Source organism: Lepisosteus platostomus, chromosome 7 (genome assembly GCF_059453375.1).
Source record: "Lepisosteus platostomus isolate fLepPlt1 chromosome 7, fLepPlt1.hap1, whole genome shotgun sequence".
Lineage (NCBI taxonomy): Eukaryota > Metazoa > Chordata > Actinopteri > Semionotiformes > Lepisosteidae > Lepisosteus > Lepisosteus platostomus.
Window position 1 is genome coordinate 15,524,261 of NC_142617.1, and position 18,731 is coordinate 15,542,991.

The 18,731-nt window shown below is 38.9% G+C and overlaps 2 protein-coding genes across 2 annotated transcripts; one reads left to right on the forward strand and one right to left on the reverse strand.

Annotated features, from left to right (window-relative positions):
* Nucleotides 1-1,249: 1,249 nt before the first annotated feature.
* alg5 (ALG5 dolichyl-phosphate beta-glucosyltransferase) lies at nt 1,250-13,366 on the reverse strand. The gene is made up of 10 exons (XM_088639481.1): nt 13,138-13,366; nt 10,744-10,915; nt 9,756-9,802; nt 9,252-9,320; nt 8,798-8,890; nt 7,528-7,641; nt 6,455-6,514; nt 5,851-6,002; nt 4,347-4,432; nt 1,250-1,664 (listed from the first exon to the last, which is right to left on the reverse strand). The coding sequence occupies exons 1-10, from the start codon at nt 13,201-13,203 to the stop codon at nt 1,549-1,551; spliced, it is 975 nt and encodes a 324-aa protein (XP_088495607.1). The 5' UTR covers nt 13,204-13,366; the 3' UTR covers nt 1,250-1,548.
* Nucleotides 13,367-13,750: 384 nt separating this feature from the next.
* On the forward strand, nt 13,751-18,470 carry exosc8 (exosome component 8). The gene is made up of 11 exons (XM_088639483.1): nt 13,751-13,817; nt 14,335-14,371; nt 14,800-14,863; nt 15,115-15,188; nt 15,702-15,747; nt 15,873-15,978; nt 16,414-16,459; nt 16,614-16,710; nt 17,169-17,289; nt 17,774-17,880; nt 18,255-18,470. Exons 1-11 carry the CDS (start codon nt 13,801-13,803, stop codon nt 18,368-18,370), a joined length of 831 nt encoding a protein of 276 aa, XP_088495609.1. The 5' UTR covers nt 13,751-13,800; the 3' UTR covers nt 18,371-18,470.
* The last annotated feature ends 261 nt before the right edge of the window (nt 18,471-18,731 follow it).

The following is an 18,731-nucleotide window of genomic DNA, read 5'->3' on the forward strand; positions in this document are numbered from 1 at the left end:
AAGTGTATGGAAAATCTGCCTTATTCTCAGTATTCTAAAGATTTTGTTTCAATGTCTTAATTGACTTTTGAGAACTATGAAATGAAGAGCTCCATGACTTCTATTATGCTGCCAACCACTGATCTACAGAAAGCACAATGCCAAACAAAACTTTTGCTTGCAGGAAACCCACCTGTTTTCTGTTGGGGAAATGTTGCTCTTTTCTTAGAAACCTCCTTAAGGGTTTTTTATCCACGGGTGTTGGTGTGGAGATGACCTCCAAAAATAATAACAGAGACCTCTGAATGCAAAAGTGAAACACAAGATACATTTCATGATATAATCCAAAGTAGTTGTGAAATCCAACAGTAGTTCGGGACACTTTAATGCAAACTACAGACACAAGACATCCTTAACGCATTCCATCCAGATTGCCATCTATCAAACACCACCTTTGTGAATCAGTATCTCATCAGGGATCGGTGCGTGATCATAGAAATTGGAAGTTTCATCCCTGATAGATAACCTATTGTGTTCAAATATGACCACCTGTACCAAACTATTGGTACTTTATTTCTAAATTATCACTGCAGGCTGTGCATCATCTGTTTTTACAAAAAAAGTTATTTTCCATGTATATCTTCTTACTTCACAGGATTAAATAACATAATATTAATAGCAAAGTCTACAGAGGTCTATAGTATGAATTTATTAGGGGAGGTGTATTATTTAAATCATGAACGATCTCCTTATTTGTGTTATTACTGACAAAATGGACATGTTTTCAGAGGTATATGAGCAGAAAAATGAAATGTTCATACCGATCAGACATCACAATCAACACAAATACAAGTTATTTTCTATAAATATTACACAGAAATATAACTGCATTACCCAAGCTCATGCAGTGCTCTGATAAATCGATCAGAAAAAGGACAAAAAAGAGCATAAGAAATTGGTTTTTCGCAACACTTATTTAAGTTATATTAACTGATATTTTCAGTCTTTTTTATATAACAGATTAGCAACTTTTAACAAACTTCAATATTTGTTACTTTGAAAGCACTGGGCATTGACCTTCTCCAAAGTGTCAATAAAATGAGTCTACTTATCACAACTCCCAAGAATCTCCCAAGAGAAATTGGTTCTCAAGTTTTTATGCCAGCCAAGACTAACTAAAGCATTCAACTTAGTGAAACAACAGTGCCAACATTTTAATAATAATCATTTAACAGCTGTCTTAACACATACACTACTACGAAAAAAGCACTTATTTCATTTTCAGACTTTTTATTTGGTTCAAGTTGTCCAGTGTTTTCAGTCAACAGAAAAAAAGCCATATAACCAAAACCATTCTGAAAACAGCAAGTGGGGTTCACCTGATGCAAATCACTTAAAAAGGACCCCCTAATAATTGTATTCATCCATTTATTTATGCATCTCTTTGACAGTATAAAAAAGGTAACAGATATTAAAGAATGATTTGATTAAAACTAGTTTTAATGTTTGTATCAGATGCTTGGAAAAACCAAGTTTCTGCATGTGAATCTCATTTGACTAAGAGTAGCGTTAATCCACTTTTCTTGGGGGCTCCAGCTTCCAGGCACCAGTGATGTATCTCAGTCTGATAAAAATCAGGTCCTTTCCCATTTGCAACCAGCTCCAAAAAGGGACCAGTTTAGATCCTGGAACAAAAATGGAAAATAATATGAAAATGAATAAGACAGTAAAAGATACAAACTGAAATCTTTAACACATGATGACAGAGACCTAAAGTATAATCAGAAGACCATTAAGTCTTCATAGATTTAACAGCTTCATATGAAGAAATACAGTGCCTTGCGAAAGTATTCGGCCCCCTTGAACTTTTCAACCTTTTGCCACATTTCAGGCTTCAAACATAAAGATATAAATTTTTTATTTTATGTGAAGAATCACCACCAAGTGGGACACAATTGTGAAGTGGAACGAAATCTATTGGATTTTTGAAACTTTTTTAACTAATAAAAAAATGAAAAGTGGGGCGTGCAAAATTATTCGGCCCCCTTGCGTTAATACTTTGTAGAGCCACCTTTTGCTGCGATTACAGCTGCAAGTCGCTTGGGGTATGTCTCTATCAGTTTTGCACATCGAGAGACTGAAATTCTTGCCCATTCTTCCTTGCAAAACAGCTCGAGCTCAGTGAGGTTGGATGGAGAGCGTTTGTGAACAGCAGTTTTCAGCTCTTTTCACAGATTCTCGATTGGATTCAGGTCTGGACTTTGACTTGGCCATTCAAACACCTGGATACGTTTATTTGTGAACCATTCCTTTGTAGATTTTGCTGTATGTTTGGGATCATTGTCTTGTTGGAAGATAAATCTCCGTCCCAGTTTCAGGTCTTTTGCAGACTCCAACAGGTTTTCATCCAGAATGGTCCTGTATTTGGCTGCATCCATCTTCCCCTCAATTTTAACCATCTTCCCTGTCCCTGCTGAAGAAAAGCAGGCCCAAACCATGATGCTGCCACCACCATGTTTGACAGTGGGGATGGTGTGTTGAGGGTGATGAGCTGTGTTGCTTTTACGCCAAACATATCGTTTTGCATTGTGGCCAAAAAGTTCGATTTTGGTTTCATCTGACCAGAGCACCTTCTTCCACATGTTTGGGGTGTCTCCCAGGTGGCTTGTGGCAAACTTTAGACGAGACTTTTTATGGATATCTTTGAGAAATGGCTTTCTTCTTGCCACTCTTCCATAAAGGCCAGATTTGTGCAGTGTAAGACTGATTGTTGTCCTATGGACAGACTCTCCCACCTCAGCTGTAGTTCTCTGCAGTTCATCCAGAGTGATCATGGGCCTCTTGGCTGCATCTCTGATCAGTCTTCTCCTTCTCTGAGCTGAAAGTTTAGAGGGACGGCCAGGTCTTGGTAGATTTGCAGTGGTCTGATACTCCTTCCATTTCAAGATGATCGCTTGCACAGTGCTCCTTGGGATGTTTGAAGCTTGGGAAATCTTTTTGTATCCAAATCCGGCTTTAAACTTCTCCACAACAGTATTACGGACCTGCCTGGTGTGTTCCTTGGTCTTCATGATGCTCTCTGCGCTTTCAACAGAACCTTGAGACTATCACAGAGCAGGTGCATTTATACAGAGACTTGATTACACACAGGTGGATTCTATTTATCACCATCAGTCATTTAGGACAACATTGGATCATTCAGAGATCCTCGCTGAACTTCTGGAGTGAGTTTGCTGCACTGAAAGTAAAGGGGCCGAATAATTTTGCACGCCCCACTTTTCATTTTTTTATTAGTTAAAAAAGTTTCAAAAATCCAATAGATTTCGTTCCACTTCACAATTGTGTCCCACTTGTTGGTGATTCTTCACATAAAATAAAAAATTTATATCTTTATGTTTGAAGCCTGAAATGTGGCAAAAGGTTGAAAAGTTCAAGGGGGCCGAATACTTTCGCAAGGCACTGTATTAGCTTGGCTATTTACTAAAGGTAATTGAATGGTGCTACTCTTCCCTAATCAAGGTCCTAAGGTTATAAAACATTGTATCGCAATAACTCTCCTGATTACAAATTGTTTGCCTGAAACCTATAAAACTAAGAATTTTATATTGAAAATTTACAGAAGATTTATAGTCATAACAGACTTAAATAATTGCTTTTAGATACATGAATGCATGATCCAGTGTATTAAATACTTTGTTAAAAAACCCATTAAAATGCTAAAGTAAAAAAATGTGACTTTGAAGACCTCATCAATGAAGGCCTCATTAATGAAAAAAATTAAGACCCCATTAACAATCTCTTCAGCTTTTACAACAGAACGGTCATGCCACTTCAGAAACTGAATCCAAGCGGTTCTCCTCATATTTACATATGGAAATTAACATTTTATCATCCTTTTAATTTTTACCACATGTAACAGAGCCCGACGATATACACATATTAATGGATTTCACTAAACATTAGAAAAGTGTGATTTACTTGACTGAGGTTACATAATAGTATCATAACACCTTCAACAACACCATGATATAACTGCATGCATGATGCTTTACAACCATTTGTGAAAATGATATTAGAGGCATGTGATTATTCCTTAAGGCTCATAATGCAGTTTCATGCAAAAACTAAAAGCTACTGTATACCCCAGGTAGAGTGAAGTGAAAATAACAGAGAAAAGACAACCTGTAGGACCTGAGATTGCTTACTGAAAGTAAAGCATTGCTTACAATTTAAATATATTTTATTTATGCACATAGAATATGTTTTATTTCAATATGAAGGCTATCTCCAGTTATTTATCATTCATCATCTTTATGAAGGGTATAACAGACTGTTATGTTCACATTTTCTCTTACGCATGTACCCACCTTCAATTTCTGTCCAATTAACGGCAACTTCTGCTATAGGTATCTTCAAGCACTGGGCTATGTGGAGAAGCTCCACATCAAATGCCCTAGATAAAACATTTATTAAAATGAGTCATTCCATTTATGTATTATTTTGGACAATCCATTTCGGCAGATACAGGGACCCAAAAACGTTTTTTTTTTAATCTAATAACTGTGGAGTATTTTCTCTTGTCTGCAGAAGAGACTTTCAGCTAAAATATATTTAAACCAGCAGATGAAAACACGACGCAGGACTAATCGAAATCAAATCAACCAATGAACCACACTCTTTTGATGTCAGTGCAGCTTGCTATAGATCTTGGGAGGTCTTTTTTTAGGCTGAGAAGTTAGAGTTAAGTTCTTCATAGCTACTGTATATTCAAACAGAAGTTGAATTATCCTCCTGTAGAGATGATAATAATAATAAAATAATAATAATAATAATAATTGCTTACACTTATATAGCGCTTTTCTGGACACTCCACTCAAAGCGCTTTACAGGTAATGGGGACTCCCCTCCACCACCACCAATGTGCAGCATCCACCTGAACGCTCACCACACATCAGCTATCAGTGGGGAGGAGAACAGAGTAATGTAGCCAATTCATAGATGGGGATTGTTAGGAGGCCATGATTGGTAAAGGCCAGGTTACACCCCTACTCTTTTCGAGAAACACCCTGGGATTTATAATGACCACAGAGAGTCAGGACCTCGGTTTTACGTCTCATCCGAAGGACGGCGCCTGTTTACAGTATAGTGTCCCCGTCACTATACTGGGGCATTAGGACCCACATGGACCGCAGGGTGAGCGCCCCCTGCTGGCCCCACTAACACCTCATCCAGCAGCAACCTTAGTTTTTCCCAGAAGGTCTCCCATCCAGGTACTGACCAGGCTCACACCTGCTTAGCTTCAGTGGGTTGCCAGTTGTGAGTTGCAGGGTGATATGGCTGCTGGCTGGAGATGTTATATTATACTCTAAAACTGGAATGCAAAAGATTGAATTAGCGGGGCCACACCACTGTTGGCATTGCCCCTCATATGCTCATTGTCAGCCCTTACAAAGCATGGTCACTATGCAGAAAATGCTCTTTGGAACATGAGCCCTTACACATCAGGGCATATTTTCGCAAGGCTGATAAATTAAAACCCTGCTAAGGCTTGGTGGTCAGGTTTTTTTCCCCAATGTTCTGACCTTACGTAATACAAAACTCTTCTTGGGATGCCTCTCCTGCTGAGTCAGTACAGACGATCTCTCTCAATGAAACAGTCACACTGCTTTGAAAGCAGCGAGCCAGTTTACTGGCAATACATAAAACATCACTACAGAACTACATCGGCTGTGTAAGACATGGTGTTTCACATCCCAGCTAAATAAGAAACTGGCAGTAATATTGGTCTCTGTTTAATAAATCATCTGTGCTTTGGAAAATACCTGAATTATTTTATACTTTCAGTGAATATCCGCACTGTGAAATACCTACCAGCGCTCCACATGGAGGCTAGAAAAAGTCCTTAAGGCAGCCTCTCTTGTGAAAAGCTTGAATCCACACTGTGTGTCCCTGATCCCCTTCACACAGAAGAACCAGACCAAGAAGTGGAAACCATACATCAGGAATGTGCGGAACACAGAACGCTGGCCAAATAGAAGACAAAGGAATCTTTAGAAATAGCGAGACAAGAAGAAAATATTTCTCACAATCAGAAGAATTTATTTTAAAATGTTTAATAAAAAACACCAATATAATAGGATACGTAAAAGAAAAAAAAAGGGCGGTGTGGTGGCTCTGTGGCTAAGGATCTGTGCCTGTGGCTGGAAGGTTGTCGGTTCTATCCCGTGGCCGGCAGAGGAATCCTACTCCGTTGGGCCCCTGAGCAAGTCCCTTAACCCCAACTGCTCCAGGGGAGCCCTATAAATGGCTGGCCCTGCACTCTGACCCCAAGCTTCTCTCCCTGTCTGTGTGTCTCATGGAGAGCAAGTTGGGGTATGTGAAATGACAAATTCCTAATGCAAGAAATTGTATATGGCCGATAAAGTGATCCTATCTTACATCACAGATTAAACACTGACAGCATTATACCACATACCTGTGCAACAGACTCCTTCTCTAAATGAGCTCTAGACCCACAGCAAATTGCCATGTTCTCCTGCAAAACAAAAGCTGAAGGTGAGCTACATAGGGTTTTCTTTGCCCAGGTCCTGTATCATTGCTTTTAAGCAATAAAGCCTTTCGTGCTAACCTAGCATCTCCAAAAAACAATTTGTGTTACATAATACACAGGCAACATGCTACATGAACCTTAAAAAATCAGCACTGTAAAGCTTAAAACACAAAATGCAACAGTTCCTTGCAGTTCCTTTTGCTCTCCTTATAGGCATTTAACCTATGAGGCACAGATGGAATCAATCTGGAATCAATCTATCATTTCAGAAATGTGCTTCGAACCCCAGCACAAACTCCGGAACACCCATCTACATCACAATTTAGAAATACTCACCAACACCAGGAATGAATATTATCATAACTACTACTACTACTACTACTACTGACTTATTTAGCAATTTTCTGGACAGTCCAATCAAAGTGCTCTATGGATGATGAGGACTCCCCTCCACCACCACTGATGTGTAGCACTCACCTGGATTATGCGATCCCAGCCAGAGTGCGACACCACACATCAGCTATCAGCAACTCATAGATGGAGATTATTGGGATGCTCTGATTTGTAAAGGACAGGGGGAAATTTGGCCATTTAACATCCCTTCTCTTTTTGAGAGATGCCCTGGGATTTTTAATGACCAGAGACAGTCAAGACCTAGATTTGATGTCTCATCCAAAAGACTGCACCTTTTCTTTTACAGTATAGTGTCCGTATCACTATACTGGGGGCTAAGGACCCACAAAGATTGCAGGGTGTGTGCTCCTTACTGGCCCAACTAACATCTCTTCCAGCAGCAACCTTAGCTTTCCCAGGAGGTCTCCTGTCCAGGTACTGGCCAGGCTCATACCTGCTGAGCTTCAGTGGGTTGTCAGTTGTGAGCTGCAGGCTGATATAGCTGCTGGCAATGGAGGCAAAAGAATACTAATGAATTCTATAAGTTATTGTAAGCTGTTCTGAATGTTAATATATTGTACAGCTGTTAACTGACTGAAACTCACCAGCTTTGGACTGAGGTCTTTAAGGCTGGCCTCCACTTTCTCAATATCAGCAAACTTCGTGGCTCCATCAGCATCTGCCATCAGGATGAGCTCTCCTCTACAGCTCAGGACACCCTGCCAAACAACGCCATTATCGTAACAGCAGCTGAATCAAGGAGTGTTTTACTCCAGTCTGCTATTCTATCACAAGACACAACAGATCAATGTACGCTTCGCACTATCAATTTATACTCTTCTTACTAAAGCCACGACACATTAACCTGAAAACACAGGAGTGGGAAATCATTCCACAATCCAAGTTTTTAGCTCAAAAATAAAAAAAACAGTGATTACTATTACACTTGGGGACAAACAGAAGAAACACAATTGCAATGTTGTTGGTGTTGATTCAAACACAACTGCGGTTGGAAGTCGAAATTCTCATCTCGCACTTTGCTGCCCTGAGTGTGAACGCTTCCCCGGCTGCATATGGCACTGCGCATTATCCGTCATCTCCTCAGCTTCACCCTGGCTCGTAACTTGTAAGTGAGGGGGGATGTAACATCGCTGATCTCCGAACGAACACTGTCAGTTCCTCACCCAGGCGAGTTAAAGCCCAAGCATAAAGGACGCTATCCCCTCATTGTCACCGAGCCTTGACAACGGCTCGTTTTGTCATTACAATCTGACCAAACTAACAAATATGTAGTTAGGAAAGTCTCCTCAATTTGGTTCAGAAGCCTTTAAAAATAAGTATCTAAGAGAGTGTTGTTACGCCCACCGACGAGCTCCAGCACCGCCGCATGAGCTCCACCAATTACCAATGCGCATTCCATACATGCTGGAGACTCATTGGGGCCATCCTCAACGAGATCAGGCCAGGCCTATCAGGCCAATTAGGGAACCTCGCACAGTATTTAAGCCCTGAGGAACCATTCCTCAGGGCTCAGACATTGAGTCACTAACCCTGTTTTGAGTTTGTCTCAGTTTCAGGTTCACAGAAGTATTTCTCAGCGTTTCTTAACCCTCAGTTTCCAGTTCCTCAGTCATCATTGCCACTACTCATCTCTTCATCACCTCAGACCTCGGCCTCTGCTCTGCCTGCTTCAGCTGCGCAGCTCCTGCCTCAGCTGTTTTCTCAGTCTCAGCTCTGTTTGTCCTCTTCAGCGCTGTCATCGAATAAATTCTTGATTGCCGCATATCTTGGCTCATTGACTCTAATTTTCGCCGAGCTCGTTTCAACACCTTGTCGGGCCCGACGTAACAAGTGTGAAACTAGACATGGACTCACCATCCGGACTGCTCCACCCTTCCCACGGTTCTTCGTCAGCGTCAGCACTCTCACTTTATCAGCGCCGCATTTCCTCGTGTAATTTAAAGCCACCTCAAATAGAAAGAAAACCAACTGTGAAATAAGGGTCTACTGTTAAAGCACACACTGACCCATCAAATGACAATCAATATATGTTTCCTAATTTATTCTAGCTCTATTTGTACAGAGGAGAATACTGACGGGGGGGAAATATGTTTATGTACATTAAAAAAATTATTTATATATTTTTATAGCTATTGTATAGCAAATTTATAGCCATTTAAGTTTAATTTAAAAATACATTTGAAGTGGCAGATTAAAACTGAATGCATTACATTTTACAGCAACAGGGACTTGATGTGTACACCACGCACGCAATCCATGCATACAAAAGTATCGTCAGCAAGTCACACCCACAAAAAGATGTTCCTACCTCGGTGGTTTTATCTTTACTGCCATCATCGACAATTATCACTTCATAAGTAAAGGAACGCTGCTGCTTCTGCAAAAGAAACGTTTGCAGTTGAATTGACAAAGGATGGAGAAGAAAGAAACTGGAACTAGCGCCACCTAGTGGTTATTTATGTCTAGTGCGCATTCTGTTCTATTGATCTATTGTCTATAACCTGAAGCAGCTGAACCCTCAAGAAGAATCTGTAACTCAAAAAAACTGGGTTATTCCTCCCTGTAGTAGTGAATCAGATTTCGAAGAATATGCTCTCAGGCCAGCTTAACAGCCCATTTTCCTTTATTATATGTTCAGCACAAATGTGTTCTAATATGTGATATAAATATACATGACTCAAAACTTTTTTTTAAACAAAAATAAATCATATTTCACTTTCAACCATTGTTACACAGTATAAGAAAATTTGGTGAGTTATAGTCAGAAATTGTCTCAATGACTGAAAATGCATATATACAGTAGACAAGATACCTGTCTGTTTTCCAAATACTCCAAAGCCTCATTCATCATCAAAGGCACTGAAAGGAGAGTGTGACAACACAGTCACTTGTTTTTCAACAGTACGATTTTGTATAACCAAGAATGTGATAGCTGTGCATCTGACAAACTTTGTAAAAAAAAAAACATTTTAAAATTATTTTTTTGTAACATGTAAGGCAGGTAAAAAGCACTGTGAAACTCCATTTTCTAGCTGTTTCTTCTAATTCAGGGTTGCTGGGGAGCCAGAGCCTATCCCGGCAAGCAACAGGCACAAGGCAGGGTACATCCTGGAATGGATGCCAGTCCCTCGCAGGGCAGACATATACAAACACAGACACTACAAAATTACACCAGAGCCACATTTCCCAGAATTCAATTAACATACCGGTATGTTTTTGGACTGTGGGAGGAAACTGGAGGACATGGCTGAAACCCAAGTGAACATGGAGAGAACCTACAAAACTCCACACAAATAGCACCCCAGGTCTGGAACTGGATCCAGGACCCAATGCTGTGAGGCAGCAAGGTTAATCACTGTGCCAACGTGTCACCTGCACTGGTAAAATTATTAATGCAATGTGTCAAGCTTCTAAATAAATTACATCAAAATAGTATTTTTGGCATTGCTTTAAAACAAAGCAGGGTTACTTCATTGCTTCTCAGACTTATTCTGCTATAAGGAATGTGGAGGGTGAAAATGAAGTTATTTTATATCTCAAACTACAGTGGCTGAGATACAATATATGAAATTAAACAGTGTAAGATGGTTACAGCTCTTTTAAATCTGGCAGACTTAATACTTAATTCTAAATTAAAACAGCTCAGTATCATTTAATTGACTAGAACTGCACCTTTTTCCAAACCATAGATTCAACATGTTTGTATCATTACAAAAGAAAGACAGCAATTAATCTTTAAACCTGGAAAAACTACAGACACTGAAGTCTGTGCTGAAGCGCTCTTGAGGAAGAAAACTTACATCTCTGCTCTTCATTGTATGAGGGCACTATTACTGAGAGGTCTTTGGAATGGGGGTCGTGGAGACTTGGAAAAGCTTCTTTTTTCCCTTCATTAGTCAGGAAAGTTTTTTCCTTCTCGTGACGTTTCAGGTCAATCATTTTAGAAGCACTAAAATGTGCTACTAATAACACCTGCAGAGGAGGAAAGAACAGTCATTCACCCACTCGTCAACCTTCCCAGTAATGTACAGTAAGAGTTACAAGGGTCATCCCATGACCGTGAAATGCACACAAATGAATACTAACAACACAGGAGAATCCTGTACGTGAAGGGTACATTGTGGGTGGAAACTTATAATAATAATAATAATAAGGAACAAGTATTAGGTTTATTCCATGCTGAAAAAAAGAAGAAAGAGAACACAACGTTTCGGCCGTGGAGCCTTCTTCAGGTGGCGGTAGAGGAACACACACACACCACACCTGAAGAAGGCTCCACGGCCGAAACGTTGTGTTCTCTTTCTTCTTTTTTTTAGCATGGAATAAACCTATTACTTGTTCCTTTGCAGCCTACGCATGCTGACGCAGCTACCCACCTGAACTACATAATAATAATAATAAAAATAATAATAATAAAAATAATAATAATAAAAATAATAATAATAATATCACTTTATTAACCCTTTACAATTTCTTGCATTAGGAATTGTCTTTTTGCATACCCCAGCTTGATCTCCATGAGACACACAGACAGGGAGAGAGCCTGGGGTCAGAGTGCAGGGTCTGCCATTGTACAGCGCCCCTGGAGCAGTTGGGGTTAAGGGCCTTGCTCAGGGGCCCAGCGGAATAGGATTCCTCTGCCGGCTGCGGGATTTGAACCGGCAACCATCCAGCCACAGGCACAGATCCTTAGCCACAGAGCCACCGCTCCGCCAGCTACTACTCACTCAAATTTTCACTTTATTAATTGTCTCAAACAACAACTTAAACCAAACACTAGAGAGACTCTAGCGTGGGAAAAGCTATCAATATTGTCACCAACTCGGTTTGCAGTGGAATTAAAGAAAAATCGCTTCCCACTTGTTGTGCGATGTCAATTAAAATAAGTAAATTACAGTTGTAACCTTGGTTTTCCCAAGTAAAGCAAAGCAAAAGTAAAGCAAGATCTCATTTTGAAATTTGCAACTACTGTACTTTGAGGGGGACAAGATGTTCTTATCCTGGCATTATTTAAAATGTGCAAATGTTTTGCCTCTAAAAGGCCTTGATCAAGAAAACAAAACAAAGACCTTGTTTGTTTCAATATTCAAAAAAGTGCTTAATAAATGTGCAACTCATGAAAGTGCACATACCAGTATAATCTGATTGTACATAAAGGGAGGGGTGCCCAACTGAACTGTGAGTTTTGTTATAGCAAGCCCCAAGTAAAAATATTCCATGGCACTTAAATTTAACAACCATTCTACAAAGCAGACTAGAAAGCTTTTGTGTTTCCCAGCATGTAGCAGAGAGGTGGGCAGTCCTACTCCCGGTGGCTTGGTGTGTCTGCAGGTTCTCTTTCTGATTTCAGCCTAAATCCGCTGAATTTAACAGCTCCTCCCAGATTTTCTTACGTTGGTCCTTCATTGAGATCTAGAAAACGTGCAATTACACAGGTACCCCAGAAATTCCCAACTTAGGGTACAACAATGCCCTGGTACTTGGGATCCCAGAAGAAAATACTGGTGATCAGGAGATTATAAAAAAAACGTACTGTGCAATGACATTAGAGCATCTATATAAACACTTAGCCTGTAAAGAACACTTTTATCTCACTGCTTTGCATCCAGAGTTACATGGAGTTAAAAAAATAACATTAACATTAGCGCTAAAACCATGTTAAGTATAAAGCTGCTTGCTTATAGTTTGCAATTGTCCCTGGCACCTCTGTGAGACCAGGAACTGTTGAATGAATGAATCACAAGCAGGTAATTGTGTCACGGATGGCGTTTTATTTTCAGATCCAACAGTAACACAAATAAGTCCAAATATTCCAAATACGTTAAGGGGAAAGAATACAGAATTAGCCTAAATGTTTTAACAGTTTTAATATTATTCCTTGGAGAAAGATGTGGACAACAATACTTAGAAACAACCATTTTAAAACCAATAAAATGTAGTTACTGGTACTGTATAGTTCTTGTAAGTCAAATGCCACTAATGTACAAGGAGATCACAAACAGTGGACTGGTTTCAAATTTACTCAAGAATAGTGTCTTCGAGGTAACATATCAGCATACAAGTGCTGTAAATAAAAATATAGTTTACTGTAAACGTAAATCGCGATAATTCATACGCATTTGTACTGTCCATGATAACATCGACTTAGATTTAAAATGATATACATGTACATATCAATATCCATGCATACTTACCAAAATTAAACAAATCAGGGCTACAGCAGCAAAAGCTAGAACGATTTCACATAAACAGCAATCCATTTTCCATTCCAGGACCTACAGAAAGACATGAACCGTATTCCCCCCAAACCAAAAATGCTAGTACATCGAACCAATCAACTATTTTTTTTCCGCAATACCATTTTTTTTACACGTAGCTACAATTGCCCTCACTGACATACACTGACGCGGAAGTGTTTCCCACTTCCCAAGTGTTAAGCACACATCATCATAATCCAAGAGGGCATCGAAGACACATGGGTAAGGTAAATACGACTGCGGCCTCTACCGGTTTGGAGCTGGCTCTCATGCTAATACATTTTAAAATTCAAAACGTAAAAATCGATCTGTCTCGAATATACTAACATTATACAATTATGAGTACTATAAATTGCAAAACATCAAGATGCGTTCCCCCCCCCATAATATCACATTTACGTCATTCATCACGCAAATTATATTTTCCTCTTTTCACGTTACGTGCAGCTAATAAAAAAAGCTTCGTTTTTTAACCCGTATAAAGTAAAATAAAGCAAAAATATAGAAATTCAAAGTACATAAAACGCGAATCTGTTGCGAGATACTCTTTGCTGTATTCACCCCGCCCACCCGTTTCACGTGGTGCACCACGGAAGCAGCATGGCGGCAGGTTACAAGTAGGTGAATTTAAATTCACTCATCGTGTGAAAAGTTAATTTCAACCACTCAGTGGAGATGAGGAATACCATTGGATTGTTTTCAGGCACCGAACATCGTGATTTCTGATAAGATCGCTGTATTTCCACTGCTGAAACCGGGACTGTAGATAATTTACGTTTGGAACTTTATACGCATATATCGTATTCATTCATAACTAATCCGCGTTGTGAAATTATTTAACCAATTGATAAGTACAGGGAGTCGCTCCATTCGTGTCTTTAACAGGAGTTTTCCATTTATGAACCATTAATTTAATGTGGTCATTCGTAGTGTTCCAAATTCAAATTAACAGCCTGTCTATAATGTAGCATTACTGTATGTTGCTTTAATGCAACATCGAGTCGCACACGTATGGTACATCGTTTTTACTTTCCTGGCAGATTATTTTTGCGTTGTGAAGTCTTGACAGAAGGGAAAATGTAAGAGAAAATGAGATTTGCTTCTCTTTAAAATGTAACTTCTTTCCTCTTCCAGAACTGCAGACCCTCTGGAGTACCACAGAAGCTTTTTGGTATGTTTTGGTTGTCCAACTGTATTTCGTAGTCTCAACACATTTACTATGTGTAGGTGTAAGTTACTGTTAGGAGTAAATTGCTTCCTGTATAGGTTCATTCATACCATGACAGTAATGCCAATTTTGTAAAGCCATTATTGAAATACAGAAGTAATGATCAACGCGAATGACAATACATCGTGTACTGGTGAGACAGGGATCTTCCGGTAAATTAATGCATTCATTTTTAAATGGTCTTAAAAGGGTTCCATGTTTTGAAGGATCACTTTGATAATTAAACATTAGCTTGAGAGACTTGCACTGGAAGTGTAATGATTGCCCACCCCTGAGTTAAGCGTCAGGGTTAAGATGAAAAGTTGTCAAATAAAACAGTTTTTCTAGAAGTTCCGCGAATTTAAGTGATTTTAATTGTTCGACCCCATTAGAAAGAGAACTGCAGGCCTGACGGACGAGAGCTGGGTGAATTCCGAACCACCACACTGAACATCGGTGAGCATTCACAGTTCTTGATCTACTGTTAGGCTCTGTGCCATTGAAGTTAAACGGCAAATAGTATACAGTCTCTTTGCTTTAAATTAGCATCTCTATTCAGTAAAACACACCAAGGTGTAAAAAAGATTTGAATCCTCAACTCATGCTTATGAGGCATTGTACCAGAGCGGTCACTGACTTTAGTTTTCATGTCTGCTCTAAAGAAGGTGTTTTGTAGATGACTAATGTATCTTAATGCGCTTCGTTAGGTTCTGTTTCAACGGCTGATGGCTCTGCCTTAGTGAAGATAGGGAATACCACCATCATCTGTGGTATTAAAGCGGTAAGGCCAGCCACACTTCTATTACTGTACACCTGTGAGAACAATAACACAGCTCTCCATTAGTGTCCACCAAAATCTCTGTTGTTGCATCTTAGTGTTGAATACAAGTAGAGTGTTATTCTATAATATTCTTAGAGGTACACTGGTTTCCACTATTTTAAACAATATTCATCAAGCTGACTATTCACTGATTAAAGATCCCATGACACGTTTTAAAAAAGTACGGGGATTAACCCCAGGTGCACTGTCTAAATTCCCCTCTGGATTTGGCCTTCTTAATAGTTCCTGTTAATGCGATGGGTGAAGTGGTTAATCACTTTTCCCCTTGATCTGCTGTATTGTCAGGCCGCTGGTGCATACTGACTGCCAAGTCACCCAGGCAAGTATTTTAGTAAAGGGAATATTAATTATAGACTATTTCCCTTGGTGTGACAGAGGGATTGAAAAAGGAGAATTTGTAAGTAGGATCCATTTCACCCTGATTTTGATTTTTTCCCCCCTTTTCTGTTGCAGGAACTTACAGCTCCACCAGTAGATGCACCAAATAAAGGTTACATAGGTAGGGCGTATATGAAGAAAGTTTTATTTAATTGCTTATGGTGTATGGACATAGAATAACCTTCCTTCTGCAGGTGATGTGGCACAAGTAAATCTTACAGCGCGCTTGTTTCGTGTTTGTTTCAGTTCCCAATGTCGATCTGCCGCCCCTCTGTTCCTCTCGGTTTCGCCCTGGTCCTCCAGGAGAACTAGCCCAGGCAGCCAGTCAGTTTATCGCAGATGTCATTGAAAGGTAATCAGCCCCAGAGCAGCATTTATACCAAAGTTACCCCGTCCTTGTTCGGCATAGCAGCAGTCCAGTAGGTTTTCTGGATCACTTTTGAATGAAGAATGTATAGTGCCATGGGAAAATGTCCCACATACCCAGACCACTTGGTTAAATGTGAGTAATTTAGACCCTTAAGAATAAAGAAAACTGAAAGTCAGTCCACAGTTTTACATTTGCTTTAAGTAATCAGAAATAGTTAATTAAGGCTGATCTTCGACTCTGTAGGATTAGGATGGACCACACCTGATCTATAGAAATCAGCTAGATGACAAAGTCTCTTAAGACTTTTCCAGTTGTCTTGCACTGTTGAGCTACTCAAAACTAAACTATTCTCCGTTTCTCAAGTTCTGTTGTCTGATCACACTTTATCTATATAAACATATTCTGGTTTCTTTATAGTTCACAGGTAATACAACGAGAAGACATTTGTATTGAGAAAGGAAAGGTGGGTTTTCTCTTGATCTTCAGCTATTAACAATGTTTTAAAAGTAATTACTTAAGACTTCTTCACACTTTTTTAAACCTCAGCTTATATTTATTATAATTTGCAGTGTATATATTTTTTTCTGTAATGTAATTTGCAGCTTTCTGTATTTTAGCTCTGCTGGGTCCTGTACTGTGACATTATGTGTCTTGACTACGATGGCAATATTCTGGATGCCTGTATTATAGCCCTGATAGCAGCTCTTAAAAATGGTATGTATAACCAGTTATTTTAATGAAAAACTTAAAGCAGTTATTTAAAATTATTGATGAGAGCATATTTACAAAGCAAAGGAAACAGGGCTAATGTAGTTGCATATAAAATGCTATTACCAAACAATTATAACAGCCCTTTAACACTTCTTCAGATGACAATGTATGCGTCTAGCTTGTGTTGGAATTACCTGCTTTATAATATCTTACAACCTTTTGATAGTATTTAAATACAATATAATGCACCTATATTATAAACTGTTTTTAAAGAAAACAGTTGTAGTTTTTTTGGATTAAGGGAATAATTAAAGTACTTAAAAGGATACATAAACTATATTCAAAGTTTTAGAACTTAAAGTAATTCTGAATATTTTAATAACTACATTTGTATATGTAATCTGCAACAATAAATGCTCAGTTTCTTAATTTCTGAATTTGATACCTGTTTTGTCTCCAAGTTCAATTACCAGAAGTCAACATAAACACAGAAACAGAGCTCGCAGAAGTAAATATGAAACAGAAGAAACATTTAAACATTACTAAACACCCAGTTGGATCTTCATTTGCTGTATTTGATGAGTAAGTTACTAAGTCAAGTAGCATAACTTCTTAAGTTTTGTGGGAGATAATAGTTTTACTTTTTTTGCATAATTATATGTCCACGTAGTATTCAGTGTGATGAATGATTTAATCAAACTTGCACACATGGTGGCACCAGAGTAACTGAAGACTCCTGAACTGAGGCTGATTAATAATGGGGAAGTAAATTGGGTTTATGTGGTTATTTAACCAAAGTTGGCAAAAATGAGAAATACTGAGAATAAATCCTTGGGAGTTAATAATGCAACCATTTTGTTGGGAAACTCTTACTCATCTATTTATTTTTTAAAAAAGAGTATCTGTTTCTTACCTGTGGTTAAAATTGGTTGCTCAATACTGACTGAAAGATTAGTATAGTATTTTAAAAATAAACTGATGGTCATATTGCAGACAATAGTTACAGGCATGTTTTCAGTTGGGCAAAATCAGCAGTTACCTGACTGCCCCCCTCTTCTGGTGTTAGCACCATTATCATTGTAGATCCGACAGCTGAAGAGGAGGAGTTGTCAACAGGCATGATCACAGTCGTTACAGATGAGAATGAAAAGCTCTGTGCAGTCCACAAACCAGGTAAGTACACAATGAAGAAATTACCTCCGTACAGCGCTGTAGGTTTTCAGTACTTTGGGCAGTTATAACTATCAGACACTAGATTTAGTTAACTTGAAAAATCAATACTACCCATTCTTTGATAACTGCACTTGTTACTATCTCCAACATTCCTAATAGCCAGTAATAGGTGACTGTGCAGCTTCATGCTGTCCTGACATTTCATTCACAAATCTCAATCTGGATTGTACAGGTCTTACTTCCCTTCAGGTATTGTTGTGAACTGTAAAGCCTGCTTCCACACAGTTTGCACATAGGTATTAATAAAGTTGCATGTGAATCAATAGCACTTGATGAATTGTTCTGTCATTCCACATTTATCCCCATCTTTCAAGGCGGAACTGCGTTATCAGGGGAAAAACTTCAAGACTGCATCAGTCGAGCCATAACAAGAAACCGGGAAGTGAGCAAGCTGATTAACGAAGTGATGCAAAGTGCGAAGCTCAAGTAAAGAAATGAATTCATTCTGATTTTTTTTTCTACAAGGTGTATTTTCATGTTAATATTATTTTTTACCACAATAAAACAGCTGGAAAAGAGCTTTTATAAAATTCTGCATAATTGATCAGAAGTGTCTTTGCACATGTTTATATTACACACTCCAGATGACCACAACACTCACAACAGTAGGCTTAAAAAGATTAACAAAATGTGTGCACATAATGATGTTCTTCCGACGAAGAGGCAGCCACTTCCAAGCCCTATAAGTGAACTAAAAAATGTCCCTTGAACAAAGTCCCATTTTTATGTTTCAAGAGGAAAAATAGATGCCTTACAGTCCGAGACAAAACGACAACTGTCTTCTTTGTAAA

Excerpts from the sequence above, each read along its gene's own strand:
- exosc8 (XM_088639483.1), top strand. Across the intron at positions 15,748-15,872 it reads ACCAAATAAAGGTTACATAG|TTCCCAATGTCGATCTGCCG; the intron begins GTAGGGCGTATA and ends TGTTTGTTTCAG. Across the intron at positions 17,290-17,773 it reads TCATTTGCTGTATTTGATGA|CACCATTATCATTGTAGATC; the intron begins GTAAGTTACTAA and ends TTCTGGTGTTAG.
- alg5 (XM_088639481.1), bottom strand. The coding sequence starts at position 13,203 with ATGGATTGCTGTTTATGTGAAATCGTTCTAGCTTTTGCTGCTGTAGCC. Across the intron at positions 10,916-13,137 it reads CCCTGATTTGTTTAATTTTG|GTGTTATTAGTAGCACATTT; the intron begins GTAAGTATGCAT and ends CCTCCTCTGCAG. Across the intron at positions 4,433-5,850 it reads AGCCTCCATGTGGAGCGCTG|GGCATTTGATGTGGAGCTTC; the intron begins GTAGGTATTTCA and ends TGTTTTATCTAG.